The 24,571-nt window shown below is 49.5% G+C and overlaps 1 protein-coding gene across 1 annotated transcript; it reads right to left on the bottom strand.

The window, feature by feature from the left end:
• Positions 1 to 7,430: 7,430 nt before the first annotated feature.
• On the bottom strand, positions 7,431 to 20,530 carry MAB21L3 (mab-21 like 3). Its single transcript, XM_056848355.1, has 7 exons — positions 20,451 to 20,530; positions 19,879 to 20,032; positions 15,689 to 15,829; positions 14,193 to 14,484; positions 10,829 to 11,010; positions 9,041 to 9,235; positions 7,431 to 7,664 (listed from the first exon to the last, which is right to left on the bottom strand). The coding sequence occupies exons 1-7, from the start codon at positions 20,528 to 20,530 to the stop codon at positions 7,431 to 7,433; spliced, it is 1,278 nt and encodes a 425-aa protein (XP_056704333.1).
• Positions 20,531 to 24,571: the final 4,041 nt, after the last annotated feature.

The raw sequence follows: 24,571 nt of genomic DNA, 5'->3' as shown, positions 1-24,571 counted from the left end.
TTCCCCCTCCTCCACATGAGCAGCAGACTCTAATCTGGAGAACCGGGTTCGATTCCCCACTCCTCCACATGAGCAGCGGACTCTAATCTGGAGAACCGGGTTCGATTCCCCCCTCCTCCACATGAGCAGCAGACTCTAATCTGGTGACCCAGGATGGTTTCCCCCCTCCTCCACATGAGCAGTGGACTGTAATCTGGAGAACCGGGTTTGATTCCCCACTCCTCCACATGAAGCCAGCTGGGGGACGCTGGGCCAGTCACAGTTCTCTCCGAACTCTCTCAGCCCCACCTACCTCACGAGGGTCTGTTGTGAGGAGAGGAAGGGAAGGAAGTTGTAAGCCAGTTTGATTCTCTTTAAAAGGTAGGGGGAAAGCGGCATATAAAAACCAAATCTTCTTCATCTCCAGCCCCCGCCTGGATGCTGGCCATCCCACCTAGCTGGATGGTCGGCGTGGCCCCTTAAAGCGACACCTGGCCGTACCTGTTCTCTCTACCCTTCCTGCGGCGCGTGGGTTTTTTAACCTCGGCAGAAGGCAGTGGAATGCCATCCATTCCGGAAGGGACTTGGGGAACTGGCCTGACCAGCCGGTCCTGCGTCTTTCGCGGTGAGGGATTGACCTGGAACAGAACGCTCCGCTGGTGGGGTTTTTCTGCCTCAAACCGGAACACCTGGCAGGAGCGCTCACCTGTCAGGCTGGCGCTGAGCCATGACCCAAGGCGACGGGCTTAGCCACAGGAGGGACCTGCCCGCAAGGACACAGAGAGAGCGCAGCATTTTCAAAGGGCCAAATAATCCTCTAAAATCGTGTTGGTGGCCTCAGGTCCAGGTTGGACCTGTGGTCACCAACACTGTTTTAGAGAATTATTTGGCCCTTTAAAAATGCTGCTGCCTCTGTAGTTGGAGAGCAGCAGTAGTTGGAGAGCCAATCTGGATGTTACAGTGGCCACAGGTTAGACCCGTGGCCACTGTAACGTCCAGATTGGCTCTCCAACTGCTGCCTTTGGAAGAAGGAAAGGACATTGCTCGTTGTTAGGCTGCTGTTCGGATCCTTTCTCATTTCCGTACGACCGACCAAAGAGGCACCCTCGACGAAGCGCAGCTTTGCCAGATGCTCATCTCGGTTTTGCAACTCTCCGTTGTTCCCCGACGCTTCGTCGGCTGAAACGTGCTGAGGGTCTCCGCTTTCATTTTGCTTCCAAGCACCGTGAAGGACAGCTCCATGCCTTGAATGCATTAATAACCACTTGCGCTAATCTTCTTGCTGAAAAAATGCCTGAATTCACAAGCCAGGCTCACAGCCATTGAGCTGTTATACAGCTGCCAGCTCCAGGTTGGGAAATTGCTGGAGATTTAGAAGTGAACATAAGAACGTGAGAAAGCCCATGCTGGATCAGACCAAGGGCCATCAAGTCCAGCACACAGTGGCCAACCAGGAGCCTCTAGGAAGCCCACAAACAAGGCGACTGCAGCAGCATTGTCCTGCCTATGTTCCACGGCACCTGATATAACAGGCATGCTCCTCTGATCCTGGAGAGAATAGGTATGCATCATGACTAGTATCCATTTTGACTAGTAGCCATGGATAGCCCTCTCCTCCATGAACATATCTACTCCCCTCTTCAAGCCTTCCAAGTTGGCAGCCATCACCACATCCTGGGGCAGGGAGTTCCACAGTTCAACTGTGTGCTGTGTGAAGAAATACTTCCTTTTATCTGTTTCGAATCTCTCATCCTCCAGCTTCAGCAGATGACCCCACGATCTAGTATTATGAGAGAGGGAGTGGAACTTAGTTTGGGGAGAGGAAGGACCTCAGCAGGTATAATATACCCTCCAAAGCGACCATTTCCTCCAGAGGAACTGATCTCTGCTGTCTGGAGATCACTTCTAATTCTGGGAGATCTCCAGGCCCCACCTGGTGGTTGGTCACTGTAATTGTGTGGCAAGAGTCTATCTTGTATGTCTCAGACTAGAGCAACTGCCCTATGAGGAGGGGTTAAAACGCTTAGGGCTGTTTAGCTTGGAAAGAAGGCAGTTAAGGGGAGACATGATAGAGGTCTATAAAGAAGAAGAAGAGTTGGTTTTTATATGCCGACTTTCTCTACCACTTAAGGCAGAATCAAACCGGCTTACAATCGCCTTCCCTTCCCCTCCCAACAGACACCCTGTGAGGTAGGCGGGGCCGAGAGAGCTGTGACTAGCCCAAGGTCACCCAGCTGGCTTCATGTGCAGGAGCAGGGAAACAAATCCAGTTCACCAGATTATCCTCTGCCGCTCATGTGGTGGAGTGGGGAATCAAACCCGGTTCTCCAGATCAGAGTCCACTGCTCCAAACCACCGCTCTTAACCACTACACCACGCTGGCTCTCCAGCAAGTTCTTTTCCTTCCCGGATCCCTGGATCCTCTGCATATTTTCCTTTCATCTTATAGCTTCCCTCTCCCCTTTGAAGAAAGCCTGGACATTTGAACGCCATTTCTGTGCCTTCCACCCCACAGGAGAAGAGAAAAAGGTGCACAGCACCAAAGAAGAGGTATAAAAATGGGACATTAGCCGGTGTACCATCACTATCATGGTTCTGTATTATATTATCAATGTTTTGTTTTTGCTCCTTATATGCATACTGCAAACCATGTCTCACAATTTCTTTGAGCTTTTGTTACAAACTTACAACTAATTTGTATGTTCTCGTAGTAGCTACAATTTGGTATGTAAACGTCTTGCAACCTCTGGCGCCGCGCACCTTTTTATCTTCGGCCATTTAGGCGCGGAAGGTTTTGCCTTGGATTTGCCGCTCTCTAGATGCATTTCCCCCCCAACTGAATTCTCAGAACTCTACGTGGGGGCTTATTTTTGAGTTTTAAGAATTTGGATGGGCAAAACGTGCATCTAGAAAGCAGCAAATCCAAGGCAAAACCTCCCGTGCATAAATGGCCTTCTTCTTCTATCAGAGATTTCTCCCTCCTCTTTCCCCCCCACCCCACAGGAACAAATTCTTTTGTGTAGGGACACTGCCACCATGTGGTGAAATGTAGGCATGACACCCCCTGCTCAATATGGAAAAAACATTAATGGCCATTTATGCATGGGAGTTTTACCTGAGGTTCGTTGCTCGCTGGACCCACGCTTTCCTGTTGGGACTATATGCACTAGCAGTCTCCAAAACTCAAATCCAGTTCCTCCCCTTTATAGGGTTGCCAGGTCCCTCTTCACCACTGGCGGGAGGTTTTTGGGGCAGAGCCTAAGAAGGGCGGGGTTTGGGGAGGGGTGGGACTTCAATGCCATAGAGTCCAATTGCCAAAGCAGCCTTTTTCTCCAGGGGAACTGACCTCTATTGGCAGGAGATCCGTTGTAATAGCAGGAGATCTTCCGCTACCCCTTTAAATACTGCTTTGTAATTTGCTCACTGTACTCCCCCACCCCCAAAACCCAATCACTGCATAAAAAAGCATTTTAAGAACAAAAGACAAAAAAACTGAGCAATCTGAAAGGGGGAAGGAAATCCAAGCCCCGGTTTTTAAAAGCCTTTCTTTTGCTCAGAAAGAGCTCCGAGGAAGCATTTGAATGCCCGCCTCTTTACACGCTGCTTTGTGATTGGCTGTGAGAGAAAGCAATCTTTTGTGTCCAGGGCTTTGCCATCTGCACGGAGATTTCGGCCAGGCTGAGCTCAGGTTAGAGGGAAAAGTCAGATTAACAGAGGAATGGGAAGACCCGGACATTGCGAGGGCTGGCAGTGAGCTCCTTTCTCACGGACTCATGCAGAACTCCAAGTAACAACCAAGTCAGACAGGGGGCAAACGGGAGTCTGAGTACCCATGCATAAACAACCTTAGTTTTCTGTGCAGCAGGCCAGCCTTTGACTCCCAATGGCCAGGTGTTATTGCCGAAGGCTTGCTGAAGCATAGTTAAATTGTGGAACTCCCTGCCCCAGGATGTGGTGATGGCTGCCAACTGCCTGAAGAGGAGAAGACTGAGAGGGGATATGATAACCTTCTTCAAGTACTTGAAGGGCTGTCCTATGGAGGAGGGTGCTGAGTTGTTTTCTGTTGCCCCAGAAGGTCAGACCAGAACCAACGGGTTGAAATTAAATCAAAAGAGTTTCCGTCTGGGCATTAGGAAGAATTTCCTAACAGTTAGAGCAGTTCCTCAGTGGAACAGGCTTCCTTGGGAGGTGGTGAGCTCTCCTTCCCTGGAGGTTTTTAAGCAGAGGCTAGATGGCCATCTGTCAGCAATGCTGATTCTATGACCTTGGGCAGATCATGAGAGGGAGGGTGTCTTGGGCATCTTCTGGGCATAGAGTAGGGGTCGCTGGGGGCGTGTGTGTGTGAGGTAGTTGTGAACGTCCTACATTGTGTAGGGGGTTGGACTAGATGACCCTGGAGGTCCCTTCATAGTACCAGTGGCCTTTTCTCATTTAAAATAATTAAGATTTTGGGTATGACGAGAAGGAAGACAATAGTAGCAGACGGGGAAATTAAAAGATCTTTTTATGTTTAATGGAGCTCGTACGTTCATGCCAACTAGCTACACTTCTGGACAACTAGAAGTAAAACGGCTTCAGACGAGGAGGAGATGTTCTGTGTGAAATCGTCCTTGCGACGGAAATTCCAGACAGCGTTACGCAATCCGTTTTCTCTCCGTTGGTAGCTGTGTTTTCCCATTCAGACCTGAAGCACATTGAATCCACCCCAGCTGTGTTCTCACACGACCCTCCTGATTTCATCCTTGTTCTTTTGAGGAGCATGAATAATGCTGCATAGAAATAGCATAATACCTTTTAAAAAGACTTCTTACACATTTGCAGATAACCTCTGACAGTCTCCTCCCCACTCTCTAAAAGAGAGGCTGAACTGTGGGTTATTCTCTTCTTTTAAAAAAGCTCTACAAACATGAGTAACATGAGTAACACTGGATAGGAATAAAGCAATATCTTTACAACCTTAAAACGGCGCCTTGTATTTTCAGATCCTCCCATGGTCCCCTCCCCTCTGTCAAAAAGATTCTCTCCTGGTATGTCAATTCCTGATGGGGACTTGCGGAGGCCAACGTGTGAAAAGAGAAATTGACTAGCTCGTCACCGAAGTCTTGACCTTCAGGCAGAAGAAACTGCTCTTGCCAATAGGGTCCTGTCCAGAAAACACTTTTTAAAAACAGGTTTAAGATAAAGATGACAATAATTTAGCCTGAAGAGGAAAAGACTGAGATGGGATATAATAACCATCTTCAAGTACTTGAAGGGCTGTCACATAGAGGAGGGTGCCGAGTTGTTTTCTGTTGCCCCGGAAGGCCGGACCAGAACCAATGGCTTGAAATTAAATCAGAAGAGTTTCCGTCTAGACGTTAGAAAGAATTTCCTAACAGTTAGAGCAGTTCCTCAGTGGAACAGGCTTCCTCGGGAGGTGGTGGGCTCACCTTCCCTGGAGGTTTTTAAGAAGAGGTCAGATGGCCATCTGTCAGCAATGCTGATTCTATGACCTTAGGCAGATCATGAGAGGGAGGGCACTTTGGCCATCTTCTGGGCACGGAGTGGGGGTCGCTGGGGATGTGGGGGGGAGACAGTTGTGAATTTCCTGCATTGTACAGGGGGTTGGACTAGATGACCCTGATGGTCCCTTCCAACTCTATGGTTCTATGATTCTAATTTTGGTGGAAGGAACAGTCTGAGCACAAATAAAGGACAATGACATGTGAAAACTTGGGGGGGGGGAAGCACCAATTGGGTGGCTGAAACGGGGAAAATCCTTGGTGTTGAAACAGACCAAGTTATTCAAAACTTTCTACGGCTGGACAGCCTTGGCTTCTGCACTTCCGCGTCACCCTTCTCCTGGTACTGAGGGGTTAGTGTTGAACGTGACGGCCCCAGGCTCCCCGACAGGCTACTGAAGTTCAGAAAATGGCCGCTTTGGCAATTGGACTCTATGGCATTGAAGCCCCTCTCCTCTCCAAACCCTACCCTCCTTAGGCTCCACCACCAAAATCTCCAGGTATTTTCCAACCGGGAGCTGGCAACCCTACCCAAATTCCCTTTTCCCAGTGGCACTGGATGGCACATGCCTTGGTCCTGTCTTGGTGGTGCTGGTGTGTACCACCACCATGCTCTCACATGAAGACATGAAGCTGCCTTCTACTGAACCAGACCCTCGGTCCATCAAAGTCCATACTGTCTACTCAGACCAGCAGTGGCTCTCCAAGGTCTCAGGTGGAGGTCTTTCACATCACCTACTTGCTTAGTCCCTTTAACTAGAGATGCCGGGGATTGAACCTGGGACCTCAGCCAGCCGTCCACTGTTACCAGGAAATTACATCTTTGTCTAAATGAATTCTCAAGCATACGGAAGAATTTGAAGCTTGACAAAGCCGTTCATGAAATGGGAAATGTACTGGAAGCCCATCGCGTTTTAAATGCTCCGTTGCTTTTTTTGACATGTTAAACGCTTCGCGTTCCATGTTAATTGTCTGTGCTTCCATGTATATCTTGTTTGATGTCAACTGCGGTTGCATCATGGTTGTCTTTTGACAATACAGATCATCAGCATAATTCCAAGTGTGGAGTTTATGTGCCAGATATTTTGGCCCTTGTGCTTGTGCTAATTTTGCTTGAGTTCTAACCTCTGGGTACTAGCTGGAGATCTCCTGCTATTACAACTGATCTCCAGCCGATAAAGATCGGTTCCCCTGGAGAAAATGGCTGCTTTGGCATTCGGAGTCGACGGCATTTAAGTCCCTCCCCTCCCCAAACCCTGCCCTTCTCAGGCTCTGCCCCCAAAACCTGGTGGCGAAGAGGGACCTGGCAACCCTATCTCATCCCCATAGGAGCCACTGTGTGGCCAGCATGAACTAACTTAATCTCAAAATTCCCACAGTTGCCTACTGACTCAACAACACTGGGGAACTCTGTGGAAGACCCTGTGAACAGCAGAAGGGCAGCATCCCACCCACTGTCTGTTGTCCAAAATGTCTTTTCCTGGAGACAAGAGGGGAACAGAGGCAAGCGAATCCCAGCGTGGTGTAGTGGTGAAGAGCGGTGGTTTGGAGCAATGGAGCCTGATCTGGAGAACCGGGTTCGATTCCCCACTCCTCCACATGAGCGGCGGAGGGGCTAATCTGGTGAACTGGATTTGTTCCCCCGCTCCTCCACATGAAGCCTGCTGGGTGACCTTGGGCTAGTCACAGCTCTCTTTGAGCTCTCTCAGCCCCACCTACCTCCCAGGGTGTCTGCTGTGGGGAGGGGAAGGGAAGGTGATTGTAAGCCGGTTTGATTCTCCCTTAAGTGGTAGAGAAAGTCAGCATATAAAAACCAACTCTTCTTCATCATCATCCCGGGAGGCAGAGAGTCTCAAGGCCTAACTTCCCGTCAAGTCTGCCCTCTCGTCTCAATTCCACAAAGACAGACGAGCTGGTTCTGAGGCGTTCCTTTCTCCCAGCCCCCTCCTCTCAGTTTTGGGGGAGCGCAGGGCTTTCCAAAAACGCGGCCAGCTTTCCGGCCACCGTGTCCAAGTCGTTGGTGCTGGCGTACTTCAGCAGGTTGGTGTCTTTGAGGAAATAGTGTTTCAGGAAATGCTGGCTCACGCATTTGTGCAGCTTCTGGATCAGGCGTAGGAAGGCTTTGCGGAAACAACACCAGTCCTTGGAATGAGGGTACTTCTCACAAGTCCAGAAAAGCACCATCTGCAAAAGGCCAGAGGAGTACATAAGAACGTAAGAAAGGCCCTGCTGGATCAGGCCAAGGCCCATCAAGTCCAGCAGTCTGTTCACACAGTGGCCAACCAGGGGCCTCTAGGAAGCCCACAAGCAAGGCGAGTGCAGCAGCACCATCCTGCCTGTGTTCCACAGCACCTCATACAATAGGCATGTTCCTCTGATCCTGGAGAGAATAGGTGTGCATCATAAGAACATAAGAAAAGCCCTGCTGGATCAGGCCAAGGCCCATCAAGTCCAGCAGTCTGTTCACACAGTGGCCAACCAGGTACCTCTAAGAAGCCCCCAAACAAGATGACTGCAGCAGCACCATCCTGCCTGTGTTCCACAGCACCTCATAGAATAGGCCTGCTCCTCTGATCCTGGAGAGAATAGATGTGCATCATGACTAGTATCCATTTTAACTAGTAGCCATGAATACCCCTCTCCTCCCTGAACATGTCCCCTCTTCAAGCCTTCCAAGTTGGCAGCCATCACCACATCCTGGGGCAGGGAGTCCCACAATTTAACTATGCATCTAGGTGCCTCTAGGAAGCCCCCAAACAAGATGACTGCAGCAGCACCATCCTGCCTGTGCTCCACAGCACCTTAATATAACAGGCATGCTCCTCTGATCCTGGAGAGAACAGGCATGCATCATGACTAGCATCCATTTGGACCAGTAGCCACGGATAGCCCTCTCCTCCACGAACATGTCCACTCCCCTCTTCAAGCCTTCCGAGTTGGCATCCATCACCACATCCTGGGGCAGGTAGTCCCACAATTTAGCTATGTGTTGTGTGAAGCAATACTTCCTTTTCCCCCGTTTTGAATCTCTCACCCTCCTAGTGGTTTGTTTATTCATTTACAGCATTTATACCCCCGAGAGCCAGTGCTGTGTGGTGGTTAAGGTGTCAGACGAGGACCGGGGAAATCCAGGTTCAAATCCCCACTTGCCCCATGGAAACTTGCTGGGGGACCTCGGGCCAGTCCCATGCTCTCCGCCTGCAACGGGAATCCACCTCTGAATGTCCCTTACTTAAAAAAACCTTACAAGGCCGCCGTCAGCCAGCTGTGACTTGACGGCATAAAAAAGCAGCTTAAAGACGAACGAGATTTTCCAGGGTATAAGCTTTCAAAAGTCAAAGGGAGCTTTGCCTCTCGAAAGCTTATACCCTGGAAAGTCTTGTTCATCTTCAGGGTACAGCTGGACACAAGTCTTGCTTTTCTGCTGGTTCCCTGTGGACTTTTAGACCCCATGGGCGCTGGCGAAGCTGTCCGGCTGTGGGTCAGGGCCGGCATCAGCATACCTTGAGGTATCTGTGCCAAATCTGGAATGCTCCGGATTAATGAAGTCGCCCCCCTACCTGCAGGTGAAAGGCTGTTAGGACTGGCTTGCTCCCTGCGCACCACACATCCTCCTTCATCTGCCTCATCACCCGGAAGCACGTCCTGCGACACCCGCCGTCCTCGTCGAGCCCCTGCATCAACACGTGCTCCGCTCGGGAGAAGCTCTGCTGCCAATGGTAATTGGAGGACGCCCAGAGGTCGAAGCCAAAAGACTGCGAGCGGAGGAAGCAGAAAGAGCCTGGGGAAGAAGGTAAGCTATGCCCGAATTCACACTAGGAAAACACCTCGACAGAAAACCATTCCTAGTTCTTAAGTCGGCCTACCCTGTCCCTACGGCATTAATAAATACAAACAGTTCAAACCCAACCAGACATGTCTGCTTTACTAGGTTGATACCTGCACACATAGTATATGAGAGATATATACTAACCAGTATTACAACTGGAACCTATTATACCAGATGTTTGAATAATTGGGAATAGATTTGACCACATATGCACATGCCTGGTTGGGTTTGAACTGTTTGTATTTATTAATGTATTTCTGTAAATGTGTGCAGGCTTAACAAAGGTTTTAATTAACCACTGATGAAAGCCCCATAGGCCGAAACACGTTTGGTATGTGGTTACAGTTATCAACCTCAGGAAATGCCATTGTGCTATTTTAATGCTTTTAAATAATTTTAACTTTTACAGAGCACTTCCAATAAATTATACTTTCAGTATTTATACATAGACTTATATATATTTTCTTTTCACCCAACCTTGGGTACCCAGCTTCTGTTTTTAGGTTGGGTTTTATTCCCCTCCTTTTTTTCTTCCAGGACTTTGAAACAGATTCAAAAGCACCGGATGTAAAATTCAAATTTTATGGAGCAATGGAACCATTAGCACCACTTAGTACTTGTCACCAAAGCCTGTCCAAATTGGGAACTCTTACAAAGAAGAGAAACACACTTTGACTGTTGAGATTCTCTTCCTGGAGGGTGTCCCATGACATTCATAGTTCTGGTTGGCCCACTCCACCCCTAAGGCCCTGGGTGGATTCCAAGACTATGAAACAGATTCAAAAGCACCGGATGTGTAGTTAAAATTTTATGGAACCATTAGAAGCTCTTGGTACTTGTCACCAAAGTCTGTCCAAATTGTCCAAAGTCTGTCCAAATTGGGTTCGTCTTTAAGGGGCTACTGGACTCTTGCTCTTTTCTACTGTCCAAATTGGGAACTCTTACAAAGAAGAGAATCACACTTTGGTTTTTGAGATTCTCCCCTAGGAGGGTGTCCCATGACATTCATAGTTCTCGTTGGCTCACCCCGTCCCTAAGGCCCTGGGTGGGTTCCAAGACTATTCTTGACTACAGATTCAAAAGCACTGGATGTATAATTCAAATTTTATGGAGCAATGGGCCGTTAGAAGCACTTAGAACTTGTCGCCAATGTCTGTCCAAACTGGAAACACGTACAAAGAAGAGAAACACACTTCGGCTCTTGAGATTCTCTCCCAGGAGGGCGTCCCAGGCCCCCGAGGATTAGCTGCCGAGGATGGAGGACTTGGGTTCTTTAATTGGCTTCTCCATCCCTTGGAATATGTGTGTGGTTTCCATAGAGTTTTTGGAGGAAATTGCTAGAGCATCTCGCGCGATGCCGGCACTTCCAGGGTAAACTCGGAAGCGATGTCATCGCGCGGCGAGCAGGGATCGCTCCCCCCTCAGCCCAGTGCTGAAGAAGCTCCCTCCGGTGACCGGATAGGACCTGGCCACCCTACTTCTTGCGGCAAAGCCCGCCGTCTCCAAGTACCACCAATACCTTAACACACTGCACTTTTTCCCGGCAGGGCCAGGACTTGAGGCATCGGGGCCACTTGCTTTTCTGAGGCCAACACGTGGGGATCTCGATCGCTGGAACCAGCTCGACCTCCACCTGGAAATCCGAGGTCTCGACAGTGACACGGACCGCAGAGCCGAGACCTTCCACGATGCTGAGTTTGTCTGGGGAAGTGACATCAACAGGAAGTGGATTATTATTATTATTATTAACAAAAATTTATATCCCACCTTTCAGTCAAGGTGGCTAACAAAACATACACAATAAAAGTTTCAGAAGGTAGTGGCGTAGGACAGCTGGATTTGTGGACCTTAGAGACCTTAGATATGAGTTTTTGCGAGTCAAAGTTCTTTCTCTCTAACTCTATCTGATGAAGGAAGAGGAAGAGGAAGAAGAGGAAGAGGAAGAGGAAGAAGAGGAAGAAGAAAAAGAAAAAGAGAAGGAGGAGGAGGAGGAGGAGGAGGAGGAGGAGGAGAAGAAGAAGAAGTAGAAGAAGGAGAGTTGGTTTTTAAATGCCGACTTTCTTAAGGAAGAATCAAACCGGCTTACAGTCACCTTCCCCTCCCCACAACAGACACCCTGTGAGGTAGGTGGGGCTGAGAGAGTGTGTGACTAGCCCAGGGTCACCCAGATGGCTTCGTGAGTAGGAGTGGGAAAACGAATCCAGTTCACCAGATTAGCCTCCGCCGCTCATGTGGAGGAGTGGGGAATCAAACCCGGTTCTCCAGATCAGAGTCCACCGCTCCACACCACCGCTCTTAACCACTACACCAAGCTGGCTCTCTAGACTCTCGAAAGCTCACACCCTGAAAATCTGGTTGGTCTTTGAGTAACTACTGGGCTCAAATCTAGTTGTTGTACATGATAAAATTACAAAATAAAACCATTACTATCAACCCTGCCCCCCTAAACATACATCGTTAAAACAATTTTTAAAAGAGTTTAAAAAAAAAACACAGTGAAAATACATATGAAACAGTTAAAATACATACAAAACATAAAAATATTGGTCAGATACAATAAAATTTCGGAGCCACGTAAGGCTGGTTTCAGTCGAGGTGGTGAGCTCCCCCTCACTGGCTATCTTCACGCAGTGGTCAGGGATGCTCTAGGGTGATCTGCATTGAGCAGGGGGTTGGACTGGATGGCCTCAATGGGCCCTTCCAACTCTATGATTCTATGATTCTTTCAGAACACTGGCTCTCAGAGGTTGTGTAACCCCCTACCCAAGGGGTTCTCCACACCCACCATTAAAACTGGGATGGGAACTGTCCTAAGAGACAGGGAGCCCTAGGGTTACCAGGTCCCTCTTCGCCACCAGTGGGAGGTTTTGGGGGGCGGAGCCTGAGGAGGGTAGGGTTAGGGGAGGGACTTCAATGCCATAGAGTCCAATTGCCAAAGCAGCCATTTTCTCCAGGGGAACTGAACGTAAGATAAGAACATAAAGAAAGGCCATGCTGGACCAGACCAAGGTCCATCAAGTCCAGCAGTCCTGTTCACACAGTGGCCAACCAGGTGCCTCCAGGAAGCCCACAAACAAGGCGACTGCCGCAGCATTTATCCTGCCTGTGTCCCACAGCATCTAATATCACAGGCATGCTCCTCTGAACGTAGAGAGAATAGGTGTGAATCATGACTAGTATCCATTTTGACTAGTAGCCATGGATAGCCCTCTCCTCCATGAACATGTCCACTCCCCTCTTAAAGCCTTCCGAGTTGGCAGCCTTCGCCACATCCTGGGGCAGGGAGTTCCACAATTTAACTACTGTATATACTCGGGTATAAGCCGACCCGAATATAAGCCGAGGTGCCTAATTTCACCCCCAAAATGGGGAAAAATTATGCACCCATGTATAAGCCGAGGGGGAAATGCACCCCCTCCCCCCGCAGGTTTACCTGACCGGGCTCCAGGCGCGCAGGCAGGCAGTGGTGGCAGCGGCGCCCCCCCCCCCCCGCACGCAGGAGGCCCCGCAGGGTCAGCTGGCAAGCGGGAGGATTGGCCCGGGTGAGGTGGGGTGTGTGGGGTGAAGAAACCGCCGCCGCCGCGCAGAAGGCGCGATCGCGCAAAAGGCTCGACGATCGTGCAAAAGGCGCGACGATCGTGCAAAAGGCGCGATGCCGCCACCGCGCAGAAGGCGCAATCGGGTGGGGTGGGGGGGGAGAAGCCGCCACCGCTGCCGTGCAGAAGGATCGGGTGGGGTGGGGGTTAGAAGTTGGGACAGCCCGCCCATCAGCTGGCCGGCGGGAGCGCGCTGGGAGAGGGCCTGGCAGGCGAATTACTGTATTGACCCGAGTATAAGCCGAGGTGAGTTTTTTAAGCCAAAAATCATGGCTAAAAAAACTTGGCTTATACTCGAGTATATACGGTATGTATATTTCAAATGGTACAAGCTGAATAGATTAGATAAACGATTAATATGAATTAAAAATGTAGAAGTAGAAAGTGTAGTAAAGCTAGGCTTTAAGCATGAATAGCTATAATAAATATTGTATAACTTTTAAGTTGATAATGGAGAAGTAAATGAAACAATCAGGATAACAAAAGCAGATATAATGGCAGTGGTTATGGAACAGGATATTAGGTAGACTGATTTTCCTTTAACGTTATAAAATGTGAGTTTCTGGAAAAGGCAATTATTTACTGGAACCCCGAGAAGGGTGAAAAAAAAGGCTGTGTGAATGTGTATTTTTGTTGTTGTTTTGTTCGTTTTATAAAATTTTCAATAGAATATTTTTTTTTAAAAAAGCCTTGCAAGTTGGCAGCCATCGCCACCTCCTGGGGCGGGGAGTTCCACCACAGATCTCTATCGGCTGGAGATCAGTTGTAATAGCAGGAGATCTCGTTGATCAAAAAATATAGCTGCCAGTTGTATTTGAAGTGAGAATAAGCTGGTTTTGGGGACAAGAAGAGGTTAATATAAGAAATCGAAACAGCCGTATCCCCATCGGTCTACATCTTCACTTCGTGGAAACCTTCGTGGGACCATTGTTGACTGTATACACTTACCTTTCAAGGGATTGCTGAACACTTACCTTTTGAAGGACTGTATAACTTTTGGACTATATATGTTGGTCTTGTACTGCTTGTTGGATGATGCACATGTTTATGTTGCCTGTGTCACATTTGTGTATATGATTTGTTGTGCTTTGTGTAGCATTATAAATTTTGCACTTTGTTTAAATCTTTTCGCATCTATGCTGATTTCCAAACCTCAGGTACTAGCATAGAGGGGCCTTTTTCCTACACAGTACCTGGAGGTTGGCAACCCTAGGCAACCCAAAAGCGATTGTGGGCGAGAAAGGGCCGCTCAAGAGTTTGCAGGGGTCCCTTCCGTGGCAGACTCACCCGCCAGACTGCAACTCCGGATCGCTTTCTCCACGAGGTCTCGGAAGGTGGCGAGGACCCTGGCCGGCACGAGGTCGCCCTCGATGTTGACGTCCTCCTCGTGCCACTGCGGGAGGCTCTTGGAGAACTGCTCCACTTCCAGCCATTGCTGCGGCCCCTCGGGGTCCCTGACGGGGGACAGGAGCTTCGCCCCGTGCAGCGTGTAGTAGCGCCAGCGCCGCACCTGGCGCTCTTTGTACCCGGTCAAGCCAACCAACGGGATGGTGACGAGGAACTGGCTGGGCGCCAAGACCTGGACCGACGCAGAAGAGGAAGCAGGAGAGGAAACAGCTAGAACAATCTGCAGAACGAGGCGGCGAAAGGAAGACTCTTGGAGATGGAGGAGGGACAGAAATCACTGGCCAGGAGGGTAGCCCACTCTGGGTTGGGAAATACCTGGAGATTTTGGAGGTAGAGTCTGAGGAGGGCGGGGTTTGGGAAGGAGAGTGACATCAATGGGGAATAATGATGGTTGCCATTGCCAAGCACCACTTTGCCACCAGCGTGGGGTTTTTGGGGTGGTGCCTGAGGAGGGCGGGGTTTGGGGAGGGGAGGGACTTCAAGGCCACAGAGTCCAATGGCCAAAGCGGCCATTTTCTCCAGGGGAACTGACCTCTATCGGCTGGAGATTAGTTGTAATAGCGAGAGATCTCCAGCTACTACCTGGAGGTTAGCAAAAATAGACACTTCTGTGTACTAATTAGTTATTACCAAAGAATAGCATGTCTGTGGTTCTTTGGTAATAATGACCTGGAGGTTGGCAACCCTAGTTATAATGCCATAGAGTCCGCCTTCCAAAGCAGCCATTTTCTCCAGGGGAACTGATCTCTGTCACCTGGAGATCAGTTGTGATCCTGGGAGGTCTCCATCCCCCACCTGGACATTGATAATAGGCTTGCCAGGTCCCTCTTCGTCACGGGTGGGAGGTTGTTGTGGTGGAGCCTGTGAAGGGAGGGGTTTGGGGATGGGGAGGGGCTTCAATGCCATAGAGTCCAGTGGCCAAAGCAGCCATTTTCTCCAGGGGAACTGATCTCTATTGGCTGGAGATCAGTTGTAAGAGCAGGAGATCTTTAGCTAGCGCCTGGAGGTTGGCAACCCTAGTTGGTAACCCTACAATGCCGCTCCTTAAGCATGGAGCCTGTGCTAGGAGTGTCACCGCTCCGTTGGAAGGGGAAATGACTTTATGTACATAGGGTCGCCAGGTACCTCTTCATCACCGGTGGGAGGTTTTTTGGATGGAGCCTGAGGAGGGCAGGGTTTAGGGAGGGGAGGGACTTCAAGGCCATAGAGTCCAATGGCCAAAGCAGCAATTTTCTCCATGTGAGCTGATCTCTTTTGGCTGGAGATCAGTTGTAATAGCAGGAGATCTCCAGCTACTACCTGGAGGTTGGAAACCCTACATGTACATCTTCCCTGCACGGGAGCCAGGAGGGGAGACCAGGGTCTTGGCCTCTTACCTTCAGGTTCTCATGATGAACGCCAGAGATGGAGACAGCCTGGAAACGGGAGTCTTTCTTGCTAATTTCGGCAGTCAGCCGCTGGATGGTTTTCAGCACCTCGGCCACAACGGCGGAGACCGCGCGGTGCCTCAGGTTCACCTGTGGGGCAGAATCCCCTGTTTCTGTCACATGGCCACAAATGTTGCCAGCTCTAGGTTGGGAATTAACAGGAGATTTTGGGAGTGGAGCCTGAGGGGGGGCGGGGTTTGGAGCGGGGAGGGACTTCAATGCCATAGAGTCCAATGGCCAAAGCGGCCATTTTCTCCAGGGGAACTGATCTCTATCTGCTGGAGATCAGTTGCAATACCAGGAGATCTCCAGCCATCACCTGGAAGTTGGCAACCCTAGGTCCCGTGGATGCGTGTACACCTGCGAATTATGGAGCATGTGCATACAAACATGGGGAAAGGGTCTCTTCACCGGGTTTGTTGGCATTTCGTGGCCGCACAACTGAGAATGAGCAGAAAGGGGGTGGGCCAGGTCCCTGTTCGCCACTGGCAGGAGGTTTTTGGGGCGGAGCCTGAGAAAGGTGTGGTTTGGGGAGGGGAAGGACTTCAATGCCATAGAGTCCAATTGCCAAAGCCACCATTTTCTCCAGGGGAACTGATCTCTCGGCTGGAGATCAGTTGTAATAGCAGGAGATCTCCAGCTAGTACCTGTAGGTCAATAAGCAAGACAAAAATAAAGGCACCTCCGTGCCTATACCAAATAGGTTTGGAAATTAGCACGAAATTAGAAACTAGATTGTTTCATGCTTACCTGTATATTTGTATATAACCAATCACTTAGTTGCTAAGCTTTCATGTTGTACACTAGTTTGTTCTTTCCATCTTCATTACATACGTGTTTTTTTGCAACCTGTTTATGTGCATTTGTGTACCACTTTCCAGTACCTGGAGGTCGGCAGCTAGGGTTGCCAGGTCCCTCTTTGCTTCCAGAGGGAGGCTTTTTGGGCGGAGCTTGAGGAGGGTGGGGTTTGGGGAGGGGAAGGAGTTTAATGCCATAGAGTCCAATGGCCAAAGCGGCCATTCTCTCCAAGGGAATTGATCTCTATCGGCTGGAACTGATCTCTATCGGAAAGGTACACTCCCCACGGCTGGAGATCAGTTGAAATAGCAGGAGATCTCCAGCTAGTGCCTGGAGGTTACTGGGGAAGTAAAGCACAGAATGACTCCAAAATGCAGCGTATCTTATCTATTAAGGTAAACAAAAGCACCATACAATTTGGCCATACAATATTACAACAAAGCAATTGCTAACACCTCCAAAGATCCTGGAGTGAATCCTGAACTTATAAAAGTCCTAGTAAGCAACAGACGTGCGAGAGCCACGCCGACGTCCCGAAAACGTCCCAGAAGACGATGTCTGTTCCCGAGAACTCCTCGTTTCGAACACAAGGTTCCTTCTTCAGTTCTTTTGTTGAGAACCCTCCATTGTGGTCATTCTTTATAGATTAATAATGGATTACATCTCAGGCCACATTGCCATGTTCCTCCGTGGAAGACAATATTGCAAGTGCCTGGAGGCTGGCAACCCGAGGGCCCAAACATCCATTGTGCATCCTGCAGAACCAGCCTAACTCAAGAAATGTCCACAAGAGGGACATTTATAGCCATGTGTTGAACATAGGGAATGTAGCATGCAAAGAACGGGTTCTGTCTGATTGCATGGTGTTTTACAATGCCGTGCTCTATCACTGGGAGGGGCCATGGCTCAGTCGTAGAGCATCTTCTTTGTATACAGAAGGTCCCAGGTTCAATCCCCAGCATCTCCAGTTAAAAGGATCCAGTTGTAGGTGAAGGGAAAGGCCTCCTTCTGAGAACTCGGAGAGTTGCTGCCTGTCTGAGTAGACAATACTGACCATGGTGGACTGAGGGTCTGATTCAGTATAATGCCGCCTCATGTGTTCACTGAGCCCCAGTCCTTCCTGGTTAAAAGACATACCAGAGAGGTTACCGCACTTGCATTCCCAGCGATGTATTAAGAGTTTGAAAATGTTATAAAAAATACTGTTCGCACTTTCTATGTATTGCCCTTTAGCTGTGAAGACATCTTCCAACCATTTATAAGCCGTGGTATCCAAAAACCCTTTTAAAGCGATGTTTTTTACAACATTTTCAAACTCTTAATACATCGCTGGGAATACAAAGTGCGGTAACCCCCTATATCAGTCTTAACACCAGCGAGAACCAGCATGGTGTAGTGGTTAGGATCGGTGGTCTGGAGCGGTGGACTCTAATCTGGAGAACCGGGTTTGATTCCCCACTCCTCCTTGGGCTAGACACAGCTCTCTTTGAGCTCTCTCAGCCCCACCTACCTCACAGGGTGTCTGTTGTGGAGAGGGGAAGGGAAGGTGATTGAAAGCCATGTTGTGACTCCTTTCGGTACAGAAAAGCGGGGTAAAAAAACCCAACTCTTCTTCTTCTTCAACACGTCCCTTACAACGAAACGAGACTGTCATCTTTCTGGCATCCTTGCGTCTCAGGAAATATGGTGCTTCTCCAAGACCTTTTAAAATTCTACTTTGTGAGGTGAAGCTCAGCATCCGAGGGCTCTGCACACTCACCAAACTAGGGTTTCCAACTCTGGCTTGAGAAATTCCTGGAAATATGGGGGTGGGGCAGGGTATGGTGGAGGGACCACCGTAGGTGGGGTTGCCAACCTCCGGGTGGTGTAAGAAATACTCACAATACTGGTAACAGTAAGCTAAGGAGAAAGAAACCAGCACAACTCAATATATTCAACAAATTCATTAACTACGTATTAACAGTGAAAAAACAACCACAAGGTGTACAATTATATACAATTATTTACAATAAATAGTCACAAGCCTAATAGCAAGTCCAAAAGTCTATCAGAGGCAAGGATAGCGTTTCCTCCTTCTTTGGATTGGACCTTGTCCCAACTTATTCTTGACAGTGTCAACCACATTTGGATTTGAAGAAAAGTTGCCTCTGATAGACTTTTGGCTTGCTATTAGGCTTGTGATGATTTATTGTAAATAATTGTATATAATTGTACACCTTGTGGTTGTTTTTTCACTGTTAATACGTAGTTAATGAATTTGTCGAATATATTGAGTTGTGCTGGTTTCTTTCTCCTTAACCTCCGGGTGGTGGCTGGACATCTCCTGGGATTACAACTAATCTCCAGGCGACAGAAATCAGTTCACCTGGAGAAAATGGCTGCTTTGTAAGGTGGACTCTATGGCATTATACCCCACTGAAGTCCTTTCCCTCCCCAAACCCTGCCCTCCTCAGGCTCCACCCCAATATCTCCAGGTATTTCCCACCCAGGAGCTGGCAACCCTATCCGTAGGGTATAATGCCACAGTCCAAAGCAGCCATCTTCTCTAGGAAAACAGATCTCTGTTGTCTGGAGATCAATTGTAAATCTGGGAGATCTGCAGACCCCACCGGGAGGTTGGCAACCCTACATCAAACGCTTGCTCCTCCAAAATGGAATTTCGACCCATTCCGTTGCCAAACTGTGGGCCCCAGGTTTGAATCCCTGCTCCGCCATGCAAGCTTGGTGGGTGGACCTGGGGACAAACACACACTCTCAGCCTAACCTCCCCCACAGGGTTGTTGTGAGGATAAAAGCAAGGAGACCAATGTAAGTCACAGTGAAGAAGAAGAAGAGTTGGTTTTGAAATGCCGACTTTCTCTACCACTTAAGGAAGAATCAAAGCGGCTTACAATCCCCTTCCCCTCCCCACAACAGACACCCTGTGAGGTAGGTGAGGCTGAGAGAGCTCTAAGAGAGCTGTGACTAGCCCCAGGTCACCCGGCAGGCTTCATGTGGAGGAGTAGGGAAACCAACCCGGTTCTCCAGATTAGCATTCACCACTCATGCGGAGGAGTGGGGAATCAAGCACAGTTCGCCAGATTAGAGTCCACCGCTCCAAACCACCGCTCTTAACCACGACACCACGCCGGCTCTTATTGGGGTCTCCGCTGGAGAGAAAGGCCAGGTAGAAATTAAGTAAATAAATAAGTAAACGTTATTTAGGAGGTTTTTATGCTGTCCTGCTTTTAAGCATTCCTACAATGAAAGCAAGACTTTCCAGTTATCGTTGGGCACAACGCCCCGTCCCGAGTTCTAATCCTTGCGAAGACATTGGAGAAAGCCCACGCAAATGCCCTTACCTTACACTGGAGGTAGTGTTCGACAGCCTCTTCCGTGAGCAGTTTCATTTTCCTCCTGGCAGATCCCGGCAGACTTGGGAGGCTCTTTCGGCGGAGATGACCACAGGTAGGATTCTCACGGGCGGCTTTTCTCACCTGAATGCGCCGGTGTTCCCTGCAAGCGGAGAAAGAGGGAAGCACGCCACCTTTCCGTTCTGCAACACCCTCAACTGGGCACTTAAGGCCATTCCTAACATCAGCCTCAAATTGGTTTGGGGCTGGCAATCCTGACGCAGGTCGGTGGGGAGGTCGAGAAAGTTCCCAACAATCCCAAACTAAACCTTAAAGCTCTTTCTCAGACATGCTGGAGACTCAGCGTTTCCCGCCTGCCGCAAACCCACAGCTGTTCGGCCATGCCCTTCCGCAGATTGTTCCTAAAAAAACCCCAATTTCCAGCTACCCACTTTCCTCTTCGGCTTGTGCGGTTCTTTTTACACGCCGTCAGGCGGCTGCAGAGCGCGGCCTCTGCTTCTTATCTCTCTTTCCTCTCCCCTGCTGTATTGACAGTAAATGCCACGCCACTCGAGGCCGACCTGCGCGTTTGCTCGGCTTTCTTGACTGTAAACACGGCCAGAGCTGCCCCTCGGGAGCTGCCAGCTGCCCGGGCATGCATGCGCGCATAGGCACACAGACACGAGTTGAGCCGAAAGGGAAACAATCGATCGGCTCCTTCATCAATCGAACGCGAGCGGGTGGCTTTTCGCAAAAGGTCACGTCGTGACCGACGTACATGGTAGAGCCCCGGGGGGAAAGCACGCCATCCGACACAAAGCCAGAGAAGCAGATGTGCTCGGCTTTGTGGCGCATGGGGCTGATGGCTTTCTTACGGCTCACCTGTGCAGTGCCCCGCGAGATTAGGGTTGCCAACCCCCAGGTGCTAGCTGGAGATCTCCTGCTATTCCAACTGATCTCCAGCTGATAGAGATCAGTTCCCCTGGAGAAAATGGCCGCTTTGGCAATTGGACTCTATGGCAGGGAAGTCCCTACCCAAACCCCGCCCGCCTCAGGCTCCGCCCCAAAAACCTCTGCCGGTGGCGAAGAGGGACCTGGCAACCCTACACGAGATAAAAGGGCCTGACGGGAAGCACGCGGACAGTGTGTGGGACAGCCTTCTTGCCCCAGTGGCTCAAGTAGGGTTGCCAACCTCCAGGTGCTAGCTGGAGATCTCCTGCTATTACAACTGATCTCCAGCTGATAGAGATCAGTTCCCCTGGAGAAAATGGCTGCTTTGGAGGGTGGACTCTATGGGATTATGCCCCATTGAAGCTCCTCCCCTCCCCAAACCCTGCCCTCCACAGGCTCCACCCCCAACATCTCCAGGTATTTCCTGACCTGGAGCTGGCAACCCTAACTCAGGCCCTAGTCAGAGGCGTTGTGTTGGCAGAAGCACAGTGCCCTGCCCAGCCCACGCCCAAGTGGATAAAAAAAAACCAGAAACAAAACATCGCAGGTGCCGCGTGTTTCCACCAGCATCCCCTTGGCTCAGCACGGTCGCCTGAGGGAAAGTCGACATTTACCTTCTTTTCCTCCCAGTTCTTTCTCCAAATGTCTCCCTTGACTGACCTCCTAAGCAGCCTCTCTGAATTTCCATTGGAAGGCTTGGCATAGGGTGGCCAGGTTGCTGGGAGTGGTGGGCAATTGCCCGCCAATCCACCGGCCTCCTCGGAGCTGGGCTTCCCAGGTCCCTCTTCGCCACCGGCGGGAGGTTTTTGGGGCGGAGCCTGAGGAGGGCGGGGTTGAGAAATACCTGGAGATTTTAGGTGGGGAGCCTGGGGAGGGAGGGTTTGGGGGAGGGGCAGGACCTCATTGGGGTATAATTCCATAGACTCCACCCTCTAAAGCTGTCGTTTCTTTTAGGAATACTGACCTCTGTCTTCTGGAGATGAGTTCTAATTCCAGGCCCCACCTGGAGGTTGGCAACCATACGAGCAAAAGATGAACACAAAAGCCAAAAGAAATTAAAAGCCTTGATAGACGACAGGAGATTCTCAAAAATTGCTAAAGATAGACGAAGCAAAAGCAAAGGGTGACAGAAATAGATTCAGAAGTCTAAAAGCAGCGTTCCAGTGACTGGCACGTAGCAACAAAGAGAACGATTATACAACCAGTGTAAAGAAAGAGAAGAACAAAAAAAGGAAGAACAAGAGATCTGTCCCACAAGATTCAAAAACTCAAGGGGACATTTAAAGCATGGTTTAGGCATGTTGAAAGATCAGCACGGAAACACGTTAACCGAACAGGACGAAAATAAAGAAAAGATGGGAACAATACGCTGAAGAACTATACGGAAGTGACAAAAGGATGACAGATTCTTTCCAAGGAGAATCTTCTGAAGAAGAACCTGCATTTTAGAAAGTGAAGTGAAATCTGCACTCAAAGCCATTGGGAGAAACAATTCAGCATTGTGTGTGTGTGTTAAGTGCCGTCAAGTCGCTTCCGACTCATGGCGACCCTATGAATGAAAGTCCTCCGAAATGTCCTATCTTTGACAGCCTTGCTCAGATCTTGCAAATTGAAGGCTGTGGCTTCCTTTATTGAACCAATCCATCTCTTGTTGAAGTCAGCATTAGAAGGGATATTAATAGAGTTATTCCAAGCCATAGAAATGGAGTCCATCAAAATCAACAAGAATATGCCAATAAATATGGAAAACAAAACAAGGGCCCACAGACTGGAAACGGTCAATCTACATTCCAGTTCCAAAAAAAGGAGACGTCAAATACTGTAGCAACTAGAAGAGCTAGATTCAAGTCCAGTTAGATTCAAGTCCAGTTAGCACCTTAGAGACCAACAAGTTTTCCAGGATATAAACTTTCGAGAGTCAAAGTTCCCTGCATCGGATACCTGACAAAGGGAACTTTGACCCTTGAAAGCTCATACCCCGAAAATCTTGTTGGTCTCTAAGGGGCTAACTGGCCTCAAGTCTAGCTCTTTGGAGTATGCTCTTTTTTCCCCAGAGGATTATCTTACATTCTAGGTTATCTTCCTTTCAGGAAAATACACTATTTTCACAAGTAGCTTCCTTCCCGTTGGGGTGATTTTTTCAGTTTGTATGAAAACGTGTGGTCTGTGCTGTTGAATTACTTGCCTGCAAGGGTGGGCAGTGAAATCAGATGACCAAGAGATGCTTCCAGCAGAGATAGGGTCCATCTAATGCAGGGGTGTCAAACTCATCTGTTACGAAGGCCGGATATGACATGAATGTCCCTTGATTGGGTCTGGCCATGCCTTGCGTGGAGAGAGCCAGCGTGGCGTAGTGGTTAAGAGTGGTGGTTTGGAGCGGCGGACTCTAATCCTGAGAACCAAGTTTCATTCCCCACTCCTCCACGTGAGTGGCAGATGCTAAGCTGGTGAACCGGGTTGGTCTCCCCACTCCTCCCCACGAAGCCAGCTGGGTGACCTTGGGCTAGTCACAGCTCTCTTAGAGCTCTCTCAGCCCCACCTACCTCACAGGGTGTCTGCTGTGGGGAGGGGAAGGGAAGGTGATTGATTGTAAGCCGGTTTGATTCTTCCTTAGGTGGTAGAGAAAGTGAGCATATAAAAACTCTTCTTTTTCTTCTCGCCAGCCCAGATCGGGACTGGAGGGGGTGGTTGCCTCGGCTGGCTCGTGGGCCACATAAGAACTCTCATAGAATCATAAAAGTTGGCAGGGAACACCAGGGTCATCTAGTCTAACCCCCTGCACAATGCAGAAAATTCACAACTACCTCCCCCCCACACCCCAGTGACCCCTTACTCCATGCCCAGAAGATGGCCAAGATGCCCTCCCTCTCATCATCTGCCTAAGGTCATCGAATCAGCATTGCTGACAGATGGCCATCTAGCCTCTGCTTCAAAACCTCCAGGGAAGGAGAGCTCACCACCTCCCGAGGAAGCCTGTTCCACCGAGGAACCGCTCTCAAGGGGCCGCATCCAGCCCCAGGGTCATATGTTTGACACCCCTGGTCTAATGCCTCTTTCCAAAAAGCTTGCACTACACGGTATCAATAGTAATGCAAAATATGTTCCTGACCTGGCTGTTGTGGAATCGTGTGTGTGTCGGGGAGTATAAATAGATTTGCTCGAGGGACGGAGGCTTGGAAACAGAAGAGCTTCGCGTCGCTGTCCCTAATTCATTCTGACAGCCACACGCAGGCCAAATGGAACAGTCTCTCCTCTTGTCTCTGATCCTATTAGATCAATAGTTATCACTGCCTCTTCTACTGTTTTTCACGCGCGCAATATGTCTGCCTTACAAATGGCTACTCCTCTGTTCCCCTTCTTGGTTTCACCGATCCGGCCTCGCTGGTTTCTGCATTTGTAACCTTGTGGCTGGGCTATAAGAAGAAGAGCTGGTTTTTATATGCCGACTTTCTGTACCACTTAAGGAAGACTCAAACCGGCTTAGAATCACCTTCCCTCCCCCTCCCCACAACAGACACTCTGTGAGGTAGGTGGGGCTGAGAGAGCTCTTAGAGAGCTGTGAAAAGCCCAAGGTCACCCAGCTGGCTTCACGTGTAGGAGTGGAAAAACAAATCCAGTTCACCAGATTAGCGTCCATCGCTCATGTGGCAGAGTGGGGAATCAAACCTGGTTCTCCAGATCAGAGTCCACCGCTCCAAACGGTGAGACATCATTGAGAATAGGTATGTATCCTGACTAGTAATCCATTTTG

The sequence above is a fragment of the Euleptes europaea genome, chromosome 4 (genome assembly GCF_029931775.1).
Source record: "Euleptes europaea isolate rEulEur1 chromosome 4, rEulEur1.hap1, whole genome shotgun sequence".
Lineage (NCBI taxonomy): Eukaryota > Metazoa > Chordata > Lepidosauria > Squamata > Sphaerodactylidae > Euleptes > Euleptes europaea.
The sequence above is the reverse complement of the archived record's forward strand: the minus strand, read 5'-3'. Positions and strand labels throughout refer to the sequence as shown.

Bases quoted from the DNA above. Each gene is read 5' to 3' on its own strand.
- MAB21L3 (XM_056848355.1), bottom strand. From the start codon at position 20,530: ATGCATGCCCGGGCAGCTGGCAGCTCCCGAGGGGCAGCTCTGGCCGTG. The intron at 20,033-20,450 runs GTCGGCCTCGAG...CTCCGCTTGCAG, and splicing joins AAAGCCGAGCAAACGCGCAG to GGAACACCGGCGCATTCAGG. The intron at 11,011-14,192 runs GTGAGTCTGCCA...TCACTTCCCCAG, and splicing joins CCGGAGTTGCAGTCTGGCGG to ACAAACTCAGCATCGTGGAA.